Below are 15,325 nucleotides of genomic sequence, written 5' to 3' on the forward strand. Positions count from 1 at the left end.
AGAATGACATAATGCCATTTGCAGCAACATAGATGGAACTAGAGAATCTCATACTGAGTGAAATGAGCCAGAAAGACAAATACCATATGATATCACTTATAACTGGAATCTAACATCCAGCACAAATGAACATCTCCTCAGAAAAGAAAATCATGGACTTGGAGAAGAAACTTGTGGCTGCCTGATGGGAGGGGGAGGGAGTGGGAGGGATCGGGAGCTTGGACTTATCAGACACAACTTAGAATAGATATGCAAGGAGATCCTGCTAAGTAGCATTGAGAACTTTGTCTAGATACTCATGTTGCAACAGAAGAAAGGGTGGGGGAAAAACTGTAATTGCAATGTATACATGTAAGGATAACCTGACCCCCTTGCTGTACAGTGGGAAAATAAAAAAATTAAAAAAAAAAGAAAATAGTGCTGCAATGAACATTGGAGTACAAGTGTCTTTGCGAGTCGTGGTTTTCTCTGGATAGATGGCCAGGAGTGGGATTGCTGGATCAAAGGGTAGTTCTATGCTTAGTTTTCTGAGGACTCTCCATCCTGCTTTCCACAGTGGTTGCACCAATTTACAATCCCACCAACAGTGTACTGGGGTTCCTTTTTCTCCGCACCCTCTCCAGCACTTATTGTTTGTAGACTTTTGGATGATGGCCATTCTGGCTGGTGTAAGGTGGCACCTCAGAGAGGTTTTGATTTGCATTTCTCTACTAATGAGTGATGTTGAACATCTTTTCATGTGTTTTCTGGCCATCCGTATGTCTTCTTTGGAGAACTGTCTGTTTAGATCTTCTGCCCATTTTTGGATGAGGTTGTTTGTTTTTTTGGTATGGAGCTGCAGAAGGTGTTTATAAATTTTGGAGATGAATCCCTTGTCCGTTGATTCACTTGCAAAGATTTTCTCCCATTCTGTGGGTTGTCTTTTTGTGTTGTTTAGGGTTTCCTTTGCTGTGCAGAAACTTTGAAGTTTGATTAGGTCCCATTTGTTTATTTTTGTTTTTATTGTCAGTACTCTAAGAGGTGGATCTGAGAAGATGGGCAACGCCTGATCCTTAACCCACTGAGCAAAGCCAGGGATTGAACCCGCAACCTCATGGTTCCTAGTCTGATTCATTTCTGCTGCGTCACCATGGGAACTCTGTGGATTCTTTAGTTTTTGAAAAATTTCACATTGGTTTTCCGGGAATGGGTAAATCCAGATTGTGAAGCAAGTGCTTTTGTCTTAGACATGCAATATAATGTGTTTTTGAACCCCTTTGACTAAATCGAGATGTGTTTTTCTGAACCTTTTTTATTTCCCTATTTTTTCTTTCTTGCTTTAGCCCTTTACTTATGGGGACCATTTAAATGAAATTATTAGCAGTGCTTCCCCATTTGGCTTCACTTCAGAATAACTGGGATATGTGGAAATTTTAGAAATACAGAATCTAATTCCCGTGCCCTCCCCAGAGGCTATATTATTCTCTGTTTATACTGCTTCTCTGGACAATATCATATAGTTTCAGGGCTTTAAATGCCAGCTACATGTTGATGGCTTTCAAATTTGTTTCCAGTCTTTTCCACTAAGCATGAAACTGGTAATCCCGACCACCTAATTGCATTTACATTTGGATGTCTAACAAGAATATGAACCTAGGAGTTCCTGTGTGGCTCAGTGGGTTAAGGATCTGGCAGGGTCACTGCCGTAGCTCAGGTGGCCCAGGTTCAGTCCCTGGCCCCGGAACTTCCACATGCCATGGGTGTGGCGAAAGGGGAAAAGAGAAAGAATAAGAACCTAAACATGGCTAAACTAGAACTCTTGATTCCCACTGTGCCAAATCTGCTATCACCTCAATCTTCCTAATCATAGTCTATGGTACAAAGATCTGCTTATCACTGGCCAAAAACCGTAGTCATCCTTAATTATTCCTCTGCCATCACCTTGAAAGTCTGAACTAGTTCAAGTTTAATCTGTTCTTCCCATGTCTACTGTTACACTGAGCACCTGCCTTCTTTTTCCTGGATCACTCAATGGCCTCATATCTTGATCCCTGCTTAATTCATTCTCTGCGTGACAGCCAAAACTCTTCCTTTTTTTGGGGGGGAGGGGGGCGGGGAACATTCCTGCAGCATGCAGGAGTACTTGGGGCAGGATCAGACCTGTGCCATAGCAGTGACAACGCTGGATGCTGAACTGCTAGGTCACCAGAGGACTCTCCAAAAGAGTTCTTAAAAAAAAAGCTAAATAAAATATTTTCGTTTACCTGTCTGAAATCTTTCAAGACTCTTATGTACCTAGAACAAAATGTAGACTCCTTGAGATGGGGGCCAACCGAGATGGCAACAAAGGAGATTCCTGAACTCCACTCTTCCCATGGACACATCCAATGTGCAACAATACAGAGTATTTCTCTCTGAAAGAAATCCAGAAACTACTTGAGTGACTTCTCTACACCTTGAGTGGATGAGAAAATACTCACGTTCTGATGGGTGGAAATGATTGAGACACCCCCTCACCATAGCTCCCCCCTGCCCTGCCCTGCCCTGGCAGAGCACTATACAATTGGGAGAAACTCCCAGCTCCCAATTCCTCCCTGAGGAGCCCAGGGTTTGGACCTCATAAATGTCTATATTTTTTTGCTTTTTTTTAGGGCCACACCCGAGGCATATGGAGGTTCCCAGGCTAGAGGCCAAATCGGAGCTACAGCTGCCAGCCTACACCACAGCTATAGCAATGCCCGATCCAAGCTGTTTCTGTGACCTATACCACAGCTCACAGCAACACCGATCCTTAACCCACTGAGCGAGGCCAGGGATTGAACCCTCAGCCTCATGGATACTAGTCGGATTTGTTTCCACTGCACTACGAGGGGAACTCCAGAACCGCATTTTTAACACCCCAGCTTTCAAGAGTTCCATCTGAGGGATGGACCCTCCAAACTCTTAACTCTGAAAGCCAGTGAGACTTGCATCCATGAGACCCTCAAGACTAGAGCAAAGAAAGAGGAGTTGTTAACAGATGTAGGAGACGTGACTCATTCCCCTGGGTTGACTGTTGAGGGAGCAAACAGAAAAGCTGATCTCCCAGGCTTTCCCTGAAAGAGGCCCATTGGCAAACTTTAAAAGCAGCTGCCCTAAGGGTCAGGCTTTTAATTTAGCCCACATCTGGTGGCTGGCTGTGATCGGCCCCAGAGACTGGGGAAACTGGTAGGCACCTTTTCTGCCATCTCCCAGTAGTCCCCTCCAAATCACCAGTATCTCCCTGGAAGGAGCTTGTATGCAAGTAATGTGCCTCAGAAATTTCACCGCGGCCCAAGGGACAGGTCCCTAGATGGGTAGGCTCTGATGACCGATGGGCCTTGCATTCGTGAATCCCACAGGACTGTAGCAAACAATGTTATACGATTGATATATGACACTGTGTATGTTCAAGATGTACAGTGTTACATTTAAATATAACATTATAATTACCACCATAATGTTAGCTAACACCTCCATCATGCCACATAATAACCACTTCTTTTTTTGTGACGAGAACATTTAAGACTTAGTCTCTTAGCAGTGGAAACATTTGTTTTGAATATGGTTGACTATAATCACCATGCTGTACCTTAGATTTCCTGAACTATTTAACCTTCTAGTTGTACTCTTAAACATCTCAGTTCCCCAGCTCTCTAGCCCCTGGCAGCCAGCATTCTACTGTCTGTTTCTAAGAGTGTCTGTTTTAGAATTCACGTACAAGTGGTAATGAGTAGGATTTGTCTTTCTCTGCTTAACTTCTCTGACTTAGCATCCTGACTTCAAAGTCCATTCATGTTGTTGCAGATGGCAGGATTTTCTTCTCATAGCAGAATAACATTCCTGTGTGTGTGTGTGTGTGTGTGTGTGTGTGTGTGTGTGTGTGTGTGGTATCACATCTTCTTTATCCATTCACCCACTGATGGACATAGTGGGTGTTTCTATGTATTGGCCATTGTGACTAATGCTGCAATAAACATCGAAGTTCAGGTATCTCTTTGGGATCCTGTTTTCATTTTCTTTGGCTATATTCCCAGAAGTGGAATTGCTGTGTTATATGGTAATTCTATTTTTAATTAAAAAACCCCTTCATATTCTTTTCCATAGCGGCTCAAACAATTTACATTCCCACCAACATACACAAAAGTTCCCCTTTTCTCCACATCCTGACAAACGCTTGTATTTTTTGCCTCCCAGATGCTAGCCATTCTACTAGGTGTAAGATGATATGTCATTCTGGTTTGGATGTGCATTTCCCGGATGATCCGTGAATTGAGCACCTCCTCATAAATGTGTTGGCCACTTGTATGCCGTCTTTGGAGAAATGTTTATTCACTTCCTCGGACTGTTTTTCAGTTGGGTTGTTTGGTTTTTGGCTATTGAGTTGAATGAGTTCTTTATATATTTTGGATATTAGCCTCTTATCTGAGACATGATTTGCAAATATTTTCTCCTATTCTGTAGGTTGCCTTTGTGTTTTGTAGATTGTCTCTTTTGGTTTTTCGTTTGATGTAGGCCCATTTGTTGATTTTTGCTTTTGCTGCTTGTGCTTTTAATGTCATATCCAAGCATTCTATTAAAATGGTCTCTTTTCTGGTTAGTTTGGTCCATTCTTCCAAAAATCTGTATTTGTTGGTAGTGCCAGGAGAGATTAGGGTGGTGTTTGCTTTTTTTTTTTTCCCTTCCAGAATTTGATAGCACAATACATTTGATAAGACATTTATATTTCTTCCATTTCCAGTTGTTTTAGTGACAAATAATTCACTAGAATATTCCTTAGGAGTCTATTTAGGTGATACAAGCCCAAATTTCATGGATTAATTTTAAGTTCTGATTGGCTTTATTAGGTGATTCATGAACTGAGCACCGTCTCACCCAGGGGAATGGGTAACGTCTCCTACATCTGTTAACAACTCTAGAAGGGCATTACAAGGGGTTTTACAAATAGGAAAGTTTTTATAGGAAGAAAGGTGGGGTAAGGGAGTTAGTTAATAGCCAAAGAAAAGTAAAGATTTTTTTCATGCCAGAAAATCTTCTCTTTTGGGGGGAAGAAAATGGCAAGGGTTTTATCATGCCGGTTGCCTTTTCTTCCTCTGGGAGAATGGAGAGGGCCCATGTGACAGATTATACCTCATTGGTGCTGACCAGAAAGTTCCACATACTGGTTGATTAAGATCACATTGGTGGTGAAGGTTGAAACTGCAGTTAGGTTAGGTATTAAATCTAGATTTGGTATCATGGACTTTAGCACAAGTGATGTCATTTTGGGCCTCTGGTTTTCCTCTTTAACACGGGGAACTAGAAACATCTTCCAAGTCACCGCATAAGAGAGAATTCTTGTACGGTTTCTCTATATCAACACCTCGTATATTATTGCCATTTTGATTTTTTTGGATTTTATAATTATTATACTTTCTTTAGGAGACCTAAGTTTCATCTTACCTATGCATGTCTCTGAAACAAACCTGAAAAAAAAATAATTGCACGGATTTTTTTCCATGTATTTGAGTCTTGTAGTAATTGGGAACAGTACAGGAGGATTTTTTCTTCAAAATTAATCTTTATATTTCCAATTTGTCATAATGTCTGACATTATGTTAGGTACAATGTTTGGTACCTAAAGTAATTTGATTTATATTTAATATGTCTGATCATTGTGATATGTAATTTCTGGTTAATACATCTACTAGCCAGACATACTTGCCTTTCTTTGCAAAATCAAAACAGTAGACACACATGAAAATTTATGGCAGTCCATCAGTTTGTGTATTTACGTAACATCAAATTGCATGAAATGAATTTCATATGGGTGTTTGGATTTAGTGGTATTGAAAGGGCATTGATTTAATGATTTTTTTTGAAAGGTCATTGATTTCACGATTTTCTTTTTTTTTGGAATCATTTTCAGGCAGAGCTACTTGATTAGTGAATGTCGTTAGTGGAAGGAATATTAAATAATACATATGTTCTTTTCTTTATGATATTTGTCTTAAATTTATTTCAAGTTTTATTGAGACATCAGTGGGACATATAAAATTGTATTGGTTTTAGGTGTACAATGTTATAGTTACTATAATGAGTTAACTTTCATCACCACACACAGTTACAATTTTTTTTTTTCTTGTGGTGGGAACTTTTAAGTTTTCCTCTTAGCAACTCTCAAATAAACCACATAGCATTGCTAAGTACAGTCACCACGCTGTATGTTACATCCCCAGGACTCATTTATCTTATAACTGGATGTCTGCACCTTTTGACCACCTTTGCCTATTTTACCAATTCCCATTTGTGGAGCAGGGTGGGGCCCTGCTCTCTGGCAAGTACCGATCTGTTTTCTGTATCAATATGTTGAGTCTTTTTTTAGATGTGACGTGTATGTGAAGTCATATACTATTAGTCTTTGATTTATTTCACTTAGCTTAAGGCTTTCAAGTTCCATCTTTTTTTTTTTTTTTTTTTTTTGCAAATGGCAGCATCTCCTTCCTTTTTATGGCTAAATAATATATTAATATATTATTATTTACATAATTGCATAGATTTTTCAGGTGTTTACATCATATTAATCATATAATAACTATGGATATATATATATGTGTGTATATATATATATATATATATATATATATACCGCATTTTCTTTATCTGTCATATTTCTTTGCTAAAGCAAAAGCAGTGGTTCCCAAATGTTGACCATATAACATTTAAACACACAAGGTGATTTCTCATAATACCTTTCACACAGTGGGCATTTCATTCATGTATTCTTATTGATTGCTCAATCTGGTTTCTGTTTATCAACACATTTTTAATCTCTGAGGCTTTTTACTTATATTCTTTGTTCTAAGAGACATCTGTGCTGGTTTTTAGCCTCCATGACTTTACCACACCCTATTCACCTTGATGTTTTCTGCTGTTTTCAGATCTTATAGAACCTTTAGAGTTCATCTCAAGTGCCATCTACTTCATAAACCTATTTCCGTTTCCTCCTAATCAGACTTATCCATTACTTTTCTGAGAGCCTTTGTACTTTTTGCCTGTGCAGAATAATTTAGCACGTATGGTTAAGTCGTTGCGGGGTAGATTCTAATTATATTATGCAATGTTGTTTTTTCAAATAGATAAAATGGTGTTACTTTTGCTTGCATATATAGTTTCACATTTAAACTTATGATACAGAGATCAGGAAGCACGCAATTAATTCTGTCAATCAGATTCATCATTTGCTTGCCTTGAAAAGTCTGCTGGCTCCAAGTGACAGTGCTCTGCCTGGCCCCCAGCACTGTCCCAATTTGGAAAGTCTCTCCACTGCCTACACACACACGAGATATCCACTACTGTTTGTTCTGTGTAGAGACAAAGATTGTGAAGCTAAGTTTAGGCAACCATTGAAAGAAGTGGCAGGAAAATAGGGAGATCACTTTAATATCCATTTTAAATTAAACACACAGAGGCTTGGAACAAATTAAGTAATTTTTTTCTCAAGTGGAGAGAAATTGAGGTTCAATGACTGGTCTTCTGAGTCCTAGTCTAATGTGTTTGTATCATACAGTTTTTCCCCCTCATTAATCTTTTCTATTTCTGCAAGAATATTGACACTGTGCTAGTAGAGCATTTAAGTTAGATGAGCTAGAGCATCTGTGGTAAACTCTCATGGATGTTGATGTGAGACTCAGTTAGGAAAGTAACCTTTCCTCAAGGAGAAAATTAGATTTAATTACTATTACTCTTACTATTACACTTACATTTTTCAAGCGACATATTATTCCACAGTGTGATATCAGGCTGACTAAATTATGGAAGTCCTGATTAGCTTATAGAAGTTCAGTGTCTTGAAAGGATTTATTGTAATTTAATGTAAATTCCAAGTATATACCCATTAATTGTGAGAAATAAAAGGGAGGTTAAGTATTTGAAATTTTGGTTCAATTTGCAACCCAAATGCCAAAGACTGGAAAAGAGAATAAAAGTAAGTGTAAGCAAGAAAACAAACAATGATGAGCATAACCTGTAATTTTCTCCTGAGTCCATTACTATTGTGTATTTTGTGTACTTGGATAATTGAAGATAGCAAAGTCTTAATGTATTTTCTAGCCCTATTAATTATAGATGGTACTAAGTTAAGAGCAGACTTAGCACAGAACTTAAATACTCTCTGTGAACCTTTTTTTGTGGGATGGTGAGCTGTTTCTGAAGGCAACTCTAAAAAGGTATTATGTGGACCATAAGAACGTCGACACTATTCTTTATCAAATTAAACATGTTTTATGTGAGTCATTATTGTCGTTCAGACTGGGGAAGTGAAAATTATCCAAAGACTCCTCCTTTCTTTACATTTCAAGAATTGTAATGTGATAGAGGAGAAAATATTACCTTTTCTTTTACTTTTAAAGTCCAACAATGTATCCAAAGTTCCAAATCCATCCAGATTATAATTATTAATAAGGATTACAATTATTAAACAAAGCCGTCTTTTAGAGATAGGTTTTAGATCATGGAAAAATACCAAAGTTTTATTCATCATCACATTTTCCCATAAAAATATAAACATTATACCATGATATAGGACAATGAAAACATTTATTTTATGAAATTCCACTACATACACATATTAGTACAATCCCTCAAAATTTCTGTAAATTCCATGTAGATTTATGTCAAAAGCCTAACTCACCTCCAACTTGTCATATTTTCTTTCCATTGGGATTGAGACAATGATGAAATAAATCTTTCATGAATGAATGAGAAATGAGTAAGCCTTTTTTGTCACCTTTAAAATCCTTTAATTTGTGCCTTCTCACTCCTGTGTATCATGATAAAGAGGTAGATAGGCTTAAGTAACTTAGAGCCATTACTCAAGATAATGATATTGATGTCATGATTAGACGCCAGAAAAGGTAGGGTGGTTATATTGTTTGCATCCACAAAGTGTTTGCATATAAGAATTATTACATAAATCGATCTCTGTGATCTAGGGATTACTTGCCTCAGTAAAAACGAAAGTTAGATAACCTTATTATTGCCTCCATCACATTAATTTTTTCTATGACTTCCAGGTCCTTTTTGATTTAGTAGATTTGTGATCAACTCTCATCAGCTTCTTCAGTGCCTCCTTCATGTCTTTATTCCTTAAAGTGTAAATGAGAGGGTTGAGACTTGGTGTGATGATGGTGTAAAAGAGGGTGAGAAACTTACCCTGATCTTTGGAGGCACTGTTACCTGGTTGTAGGTATAGGTAGATAATAGCTCCGTAGAAGATAGACACCACGGTGAGATGAGATCCACAGGTATTGATTGCTTTCCGCTGGCCTGCCGTTGACTTCATTCTCAGCACAGCTTTGGCAATGTAGCCATAGGATATAAGAATAAGGATGAGTGGTGTAAGGACAATGGCAATGCCTAAAGCAAAAACAGACAATTCAACTGCTGTGGTGTCTATACAAGCTATCTTGAGCATAGCTGGCAACTCACACAAGAAATGATCCAGAAGGTTGTTTCCACATCTAGGCAGATTCAGAGTGAGTGTACACAGTACAACAGAATTGGCCAAACTAATGCTCCAGACCATGATAATCATCTTGAGACATAAATGTGGGTTCATGATTACCAAATAATGGAGGGGCTTACAAATAGCTGTGAAACGATCGTAGGACATAACAGCTAGGAGAAGGCACTCGATGGAGCCCAACCACATATAAACATAGAGCTGAATGACACAGCCCCCATAGCTGATGGTCTTATGAGGCCCCCACAAGTTAACCAGCATCTGAGGGACGATGCTGGTTGTGAAACATAGGTCTAGGAAAGATAAATTCCGGAGGAAGAAGTACATTGGTGTGTGGAGGTGGGAGTCCAGGAGAGACGCAAGAATGATGGCTGTGTTACCGACCAGTGTGATCAAGTAGAAGGTGGCGACAACTCCTGACAGGGCCATCTCCAGTTTGGGATGGTCAGAGAAGCCCAGCAGAATGAAATCATGCAGAGAAGTAGAGTTTCTTTGGCCCATAGTCCTTCAGTGCCCAAATCCTAAACTGATTTTGGGGTTGGAGAAGGAGAGGGAGGAGAGGGTAGGAGGAAGAGTAGGTGGAGGAAGAGGAGGAGGAGGAGAAGAAGGAGAAGGAATGTGTCAACATAGAGTAAAAATTTGATGAGATACAGAAGTAAACAAGGTAGAGAATTTATACAAATAATTGAAAAAATTAATGGTACAAGTAAAAATTATGGCCAAGTAAGTCTGGTATTTGTAGGTTCTTTTAAAGTAATAAATTTAATATTATATTTTTATCTAGATGACCTTACCTCTTAAATTCAGACCTAGCTCTTAAACTTAGGGTCTGAATTTTCTCTTATGTCAGTCTGGAAGTTTGGACTAGAACTTTTTCTAAAATAGTGTGATTGTGTGATTATCCATAAAACTCAGCTACTTGATGTGGGAATATTATTCTTTAACTGAGTTAGTGAATTCACTTATTACATCTAATTATTTGGCTTTTGTTGGAATGAAGGATTAGTCCTCTTTTCCATTAGTTATTTACCAATTTGATTTACACCTTTGACTTTCTGATATATTATGTAGTAGATCTGGCATGATTCCTTGGTACCTTTATCTTTCTCAACTCAGTACCTAGTTTATCACCCAAACTGGTACATTTGAATTCAAACATATTTGTTAACCATCCTCTCACTTAAAAATATGTCCTCCATCACTATGCTAATCCAAAAAAGTACCATTCTGGTGAGTGTTGTTGATAATGAGGAAGACTCTACATGTGTATAGGGAGGGCATAAATGGGAAATATCTGTACCTTTCTCTCAATTTTGTTGTAAACCTGAAACAGCTCTACAAATAAAGTTGAATAAAAAGATAGAAAACTTAGAGAAAAATATATGAATGAAAATTAAATTTAAATATCAAACTGGTGACACTTTCTCTCTGTATAGTACCAAAGTTGTGCTTACTGTTTGTTATACCATTTCAATCTATTTCCTGAATATTATGAAGAAATTGCTTCAAACTATGGCCATGATTCATAAGTGGATACATTTATAAGACTAAGTGGTATGGCTGAGACAGTTGTTTTGAGAGAGCCGTTTGGTGATTTCCTCAGAACTAGCTTCCCAAGAATTATTTGAGTCTAGGTTCTGCCATTGACCAAGTTGGATAGTTAGAAAAAATTAACTTTCTGAAATGTATTACAAGCTTTTATACACCATTAGAATTATATATTGTCTGAGCAGGGGGTGAATTAATAATTAATGATTACTTATTTTGATAGGCATATGTTTTATGTAACCTCTGAATAAGACAGAACTTCAGTTAAAATTATATGAATGCAAAAATGAAAATTCTTTTAAAATTAAAGACAATACCATACAATTAATTTCTTAACTATTTCAATTATTATTGTAGCCTCGAAAGATTAATTTGGGAAGGGAAAATACCCATCTATTAAAAATCTCCCATAGGAAATCTCCCCGTAATTTTTCATGCTCATTGTGAGATTTAGAAATGGATCAAAAATGTGAATTCTTTCTAGCTCTTCAGTCTTCATGAATAAAATATTACATTTCAAGCCTTCATTTTCAATTTAATCTACATTTCTCTCTTTTTAAAAATGCTGAATCAAGGAGTTCCCGTTGTGGCTCAGCTTGTTAAAAATCTGACTGATATCCATGAGGATGTGGGTTTGATCCCTGGTCTTGCTCAGTGGGTTAAGGAAGAATCTGGCATTGCTGCAGGCTGTGGCATGGGTCACAGATGTGGCTTGGATCTCGCATTGCTGTGGTTGTGATGTAGACTGCAACTCTGATTTGACCCCTAGCCTGGGAACTTCCATATACCTCAGGTGCAGCCAAAAAAAAAACAAATCCAGATGATTTCTCTGAAATTTCACTAGAGAAAGAAAAAGAAAAAAAAAAAAGGAGAAATAAAAAGAAAAAAAAGGAAAAAAATGCTGAATCAAAATGTCTGAAATCACAAATCAATAAATAACATTAGGATTATAACTTTTAAAAATGTAAATCACTATGCCATATACGTGAAACATGTAATATTGTACACCAGCGATACCTCAAAAAAGTAATAGCATCATGCCCTCTACTTACAATAGAGAATAAATTTTTTTTTGTCTTTTTGCCATTTTCTTGGGCCGCTCCCATGGCTTATGGAGGTTCCCAGGCTAGGGGTCGAATCGGAGCTGTAGCCACTGGCCTACGCCAGAGCCACAGCAACGCGGGATCTGAGCCGCATCTGCGACCTACACCACAGTTCACGGCAACGCCGGATCGTTAACCCACTGAGCAAGGGCAGGGACCGAACCCGCAACCTCATGGTTCCTAGTCGGATTCGTTAACCACTGAGCCACGACGGGAACTCCAAGAGAATAAATTTAATCTTTCCTCCATAATGGAGATAAAGAGAATTTCTCTTCAGAGGTTTACAATATTTATTTGTTCTAAACGTCCTGAAAGTCAGCAGGATCCTTAGTCTTTGTAGTTCCAAATTCTCTTTCTTTTACGTCCCACAAATTGTTTTACCAACTTAGACACACTATTTTCCAAGAGATATTAAAGAGTAACATTACTGTGATCCAGAGAGCGTTTCCCTGATGTTGTACTTTTTGACCCGTGTGGAGCCCACTCTGTGGAAACCAGATCCTGGTTAAGCATTTGCTCTCCGGGGCTGCAGCTTTCTCCTTTTTTTTTCCTGCAGCACCACTGCGAGTTCTGTTTTTTTCCTGATGTGTGTTAAAATATAGATTCTCGACTGGACTCCTCCTTCTTGAACATGTGACTTCGAGGAAGGGGAGGAAACGTGTCAGAAATTCTTACTACTTGTTCTGACTTTAAATCAGCTTGCAAATAGTCTTGGTCCCAGTGAAATATTGAAAAGCAACCATTAATTCAAAATAAGAATAAAACAAATTTCCCAATGTTGCCTGAAAACCCAGACCTCAAGAAAGGTTTCAAAGCCATCCAGACTACATCCCATTGATTTCAGTAGAGTGCCACAGAAAAAAAGCCTGTAAATGAAACAGCTGGAGAATTAGAAGATATTCTGATATTTCACTAAGAGAAATTTAATAGATGCAAAAGTTATTCACTGACAGAAAAGCATAAGATAGGGAATGAGGAAAATGTCTTTTAGACATTTTTCTCTAGTAGTGAATATGTTACAAATAAACTTTTCTGTTAGAGTGTGCATTTCCAATACTCAAATTATAGTATGTGTTATTTCTATAAAATAATCCTACCATTGATAGTACATATTGATTTGGAAAAAAGTTGCTGGAGCGTATCATTTAAAAAGTTACTGGAGCGTATAAAAAAGATATCTGATGCCTGAGGTTGAATAGTAATTTTATGAAAGATATTCAATCTGCAAATCCCTAAATAATAAGTTGAGGATCATAAGATTTAGACTTTTATACAGTCCTAATGTGGCTTTGTCTTGATGACTGTGATTAGTAATTCAAACACTTCAGTATCTGTAACAACTAATTCTGTTTGTGTCTTAGAGGTCAGTGTTTAAACCCCCCAGTTTTAGAGTGAGTAGTACTCAGAAGAGTTTTATGAGTTGGCTTATGGTCCCAAGACTCCCTTGAGTTAAAATTACATTCCACCAATAATTAATAAAATACAGAAGCACAAATTGATTGCCTTATGATATGTACATGTTTAAATGTTGCAAGTCTCATCTCTGAGTCATAAAACAATTTTAACTATCTGCTTCAGTATGGTAATAATTTTTGTATTCTATATTTGAAACATAGTGTGGTGTAAAGTAGATGGAGCCAGACTTTCTGAACTGAGATCCTGTGGTTTCAGTTATCAGCCGTGTGAACTTGGGAAAATTATTTAACTTTTTGGAGCATCAGATTTCTTATCTATAAGAGAGGGATAATAATACATACTTTAAGCAGTTAGTATGAGGATTAAATAAATTTAATATACATAAAACAGTATAATACTGGTTAACACATAGTAAGCATTCAAACAAGTGTTAGCTATTACTATTTCAATCAATTCAAGAGGTGTGTATGCTGTAAAAATAATCATTTTTATCACTTTTGGTAGAGCTCATACTGATATTTGACAAGATATATGGTAAACACCTCTCCTCTTTTTTTTTTTTTTTTTTTTTGGCAGCACACTTGGCATGTGGAAGTTCCCAGGCCAGGGATTGAACCTGCGCCATAGCAGTAATTAGAGCCACAGCAGTGACAATGCCTGATCCTTAACCCGTTGAGCCACCAGGAACTCCAACATTTTCCCTTTTTCAACCATACTTTTAGAACTGTATACGTATAGTGTAAATATTATTTATTTATTTATAAAGATAGTAAGAAACTTAAATCAATGACATTTTTTGGTCTAGCAAAATTCTAAACATATGGAAACTTGACAATATCCACTTTGATTTAAAGATCTCAATTTCATTCTTGTATTTTTTCTATTTGCCTTTAGTTTTCTATAGCTTTCTTTTTTCTTTTTAAAAATTTCTTTAAAGTTGGAATTGAATTTTATAATTTAAGTCCAATTGTGAAAAATATTTATTTTTTGTTTAAGAAATTAAAAAACAAAAATGTATATAAATTTTCGTGTATGTATATTTGCTTTAATTACATTACTGCACTGTGATTCCCTAGTCCCTTGATCCTTATTCTATAAGTATATTCCATGGGTTGGCTCTCTGGAAACATTACAGAGCAATCATCTAGATTCTTTAATTTTTGGAAAATTTCCCAGTGTTTTTCCAGGGATGGGTAAATTCAGATTGTGAAGCAGGTGATTTTGCCCTAGACATACAATATAATGTCTTTTTGAACCCTTTGACTAAATCAAGAGGTGTTCTTCTATTTCCTTTTTATTTACCTTTTTTTTTTCTTGCTTGCTTTAGTCCTTAACTTTTAGGAGACATTTACAGCGAATTATTAGCAGCACCTCATTGTTTGGCTGCATTTCACAATAACTGGAGTATTTGGAAATTTTAGAAAGATAGAGTCTGAGGCTCCTATGCCCTCACCAGGGATTCTAGTATTCTCTGTTTATGCTGCCCCATTGGACACTATCATATAGTTACAAGGCTTTAAATGCTACCTACATTTTGATGGCTTTCAAATTTGTATTCCCAGTCTTCTCCATTGAGCATCAAACTGGTAGTTCCAACTGCCAAACTTCATTCATTTTTGGATGTTTAGCAAAAATATTGATCTAAACATGGCAAAAATAAAACTCTCGATTCCCATTGTGCCAAATCTGCTCTCTCTTCATTCTTCCTAAGCATAGTAAATGGGACAAATATCTACCTATTACTGGCCAGAAACCTAAG

At 37.2% G+C, this 15,325-nt stretch overlaps 1 protein-coding gene and 1 long non-coding RNA gene across 4 annotated transcripts in view; one reads left to right on the forward strand and one right to left on the reverse strand.

Annotated features, from left to right (window-relative positions):
* The window catches only part of LOC110257996 (uncharacterized), an 819,260-nt gene that overhangs the window by 44,906 nt on the left and 759,029 nt on the right, over nt 1-15,325 (forward strand). The window lies entirely within an intron of this gene.
* Nucleotides 8,504-11,909, reverse strand: LOC146401328 (olfactory receptor 2W1-like). Its single transcript, XM_084967731.1, has one exon. It carries the CDS (start codon nt 9,998-10,000, stop codon nt 9,038-9,040), a length of 963 nt encoding a protein of 320 aa, XP_084823857.1. The 5' UTR covers nt 10,001-11,909; the 3' UTR covers nt 8,504-9,037.

The sequence above is a fragment of the Sus scrofa genome, chromosome 7, assembly GCF_054392235.1.
Source record: "Sus scrofa isolate SSC_HxYL_T2T_F1_AM1 chromosome 7, Sscrofa_HxYL_maternal_Yorkshire_Landrace_v2.0, whole genome shotgun sequence".
Lineage (NCBI taxonomy): Eukaryota > Metazoa > Chordata > Mammalia > Artiodactyla > Suidae > Sus > Sus scrofa.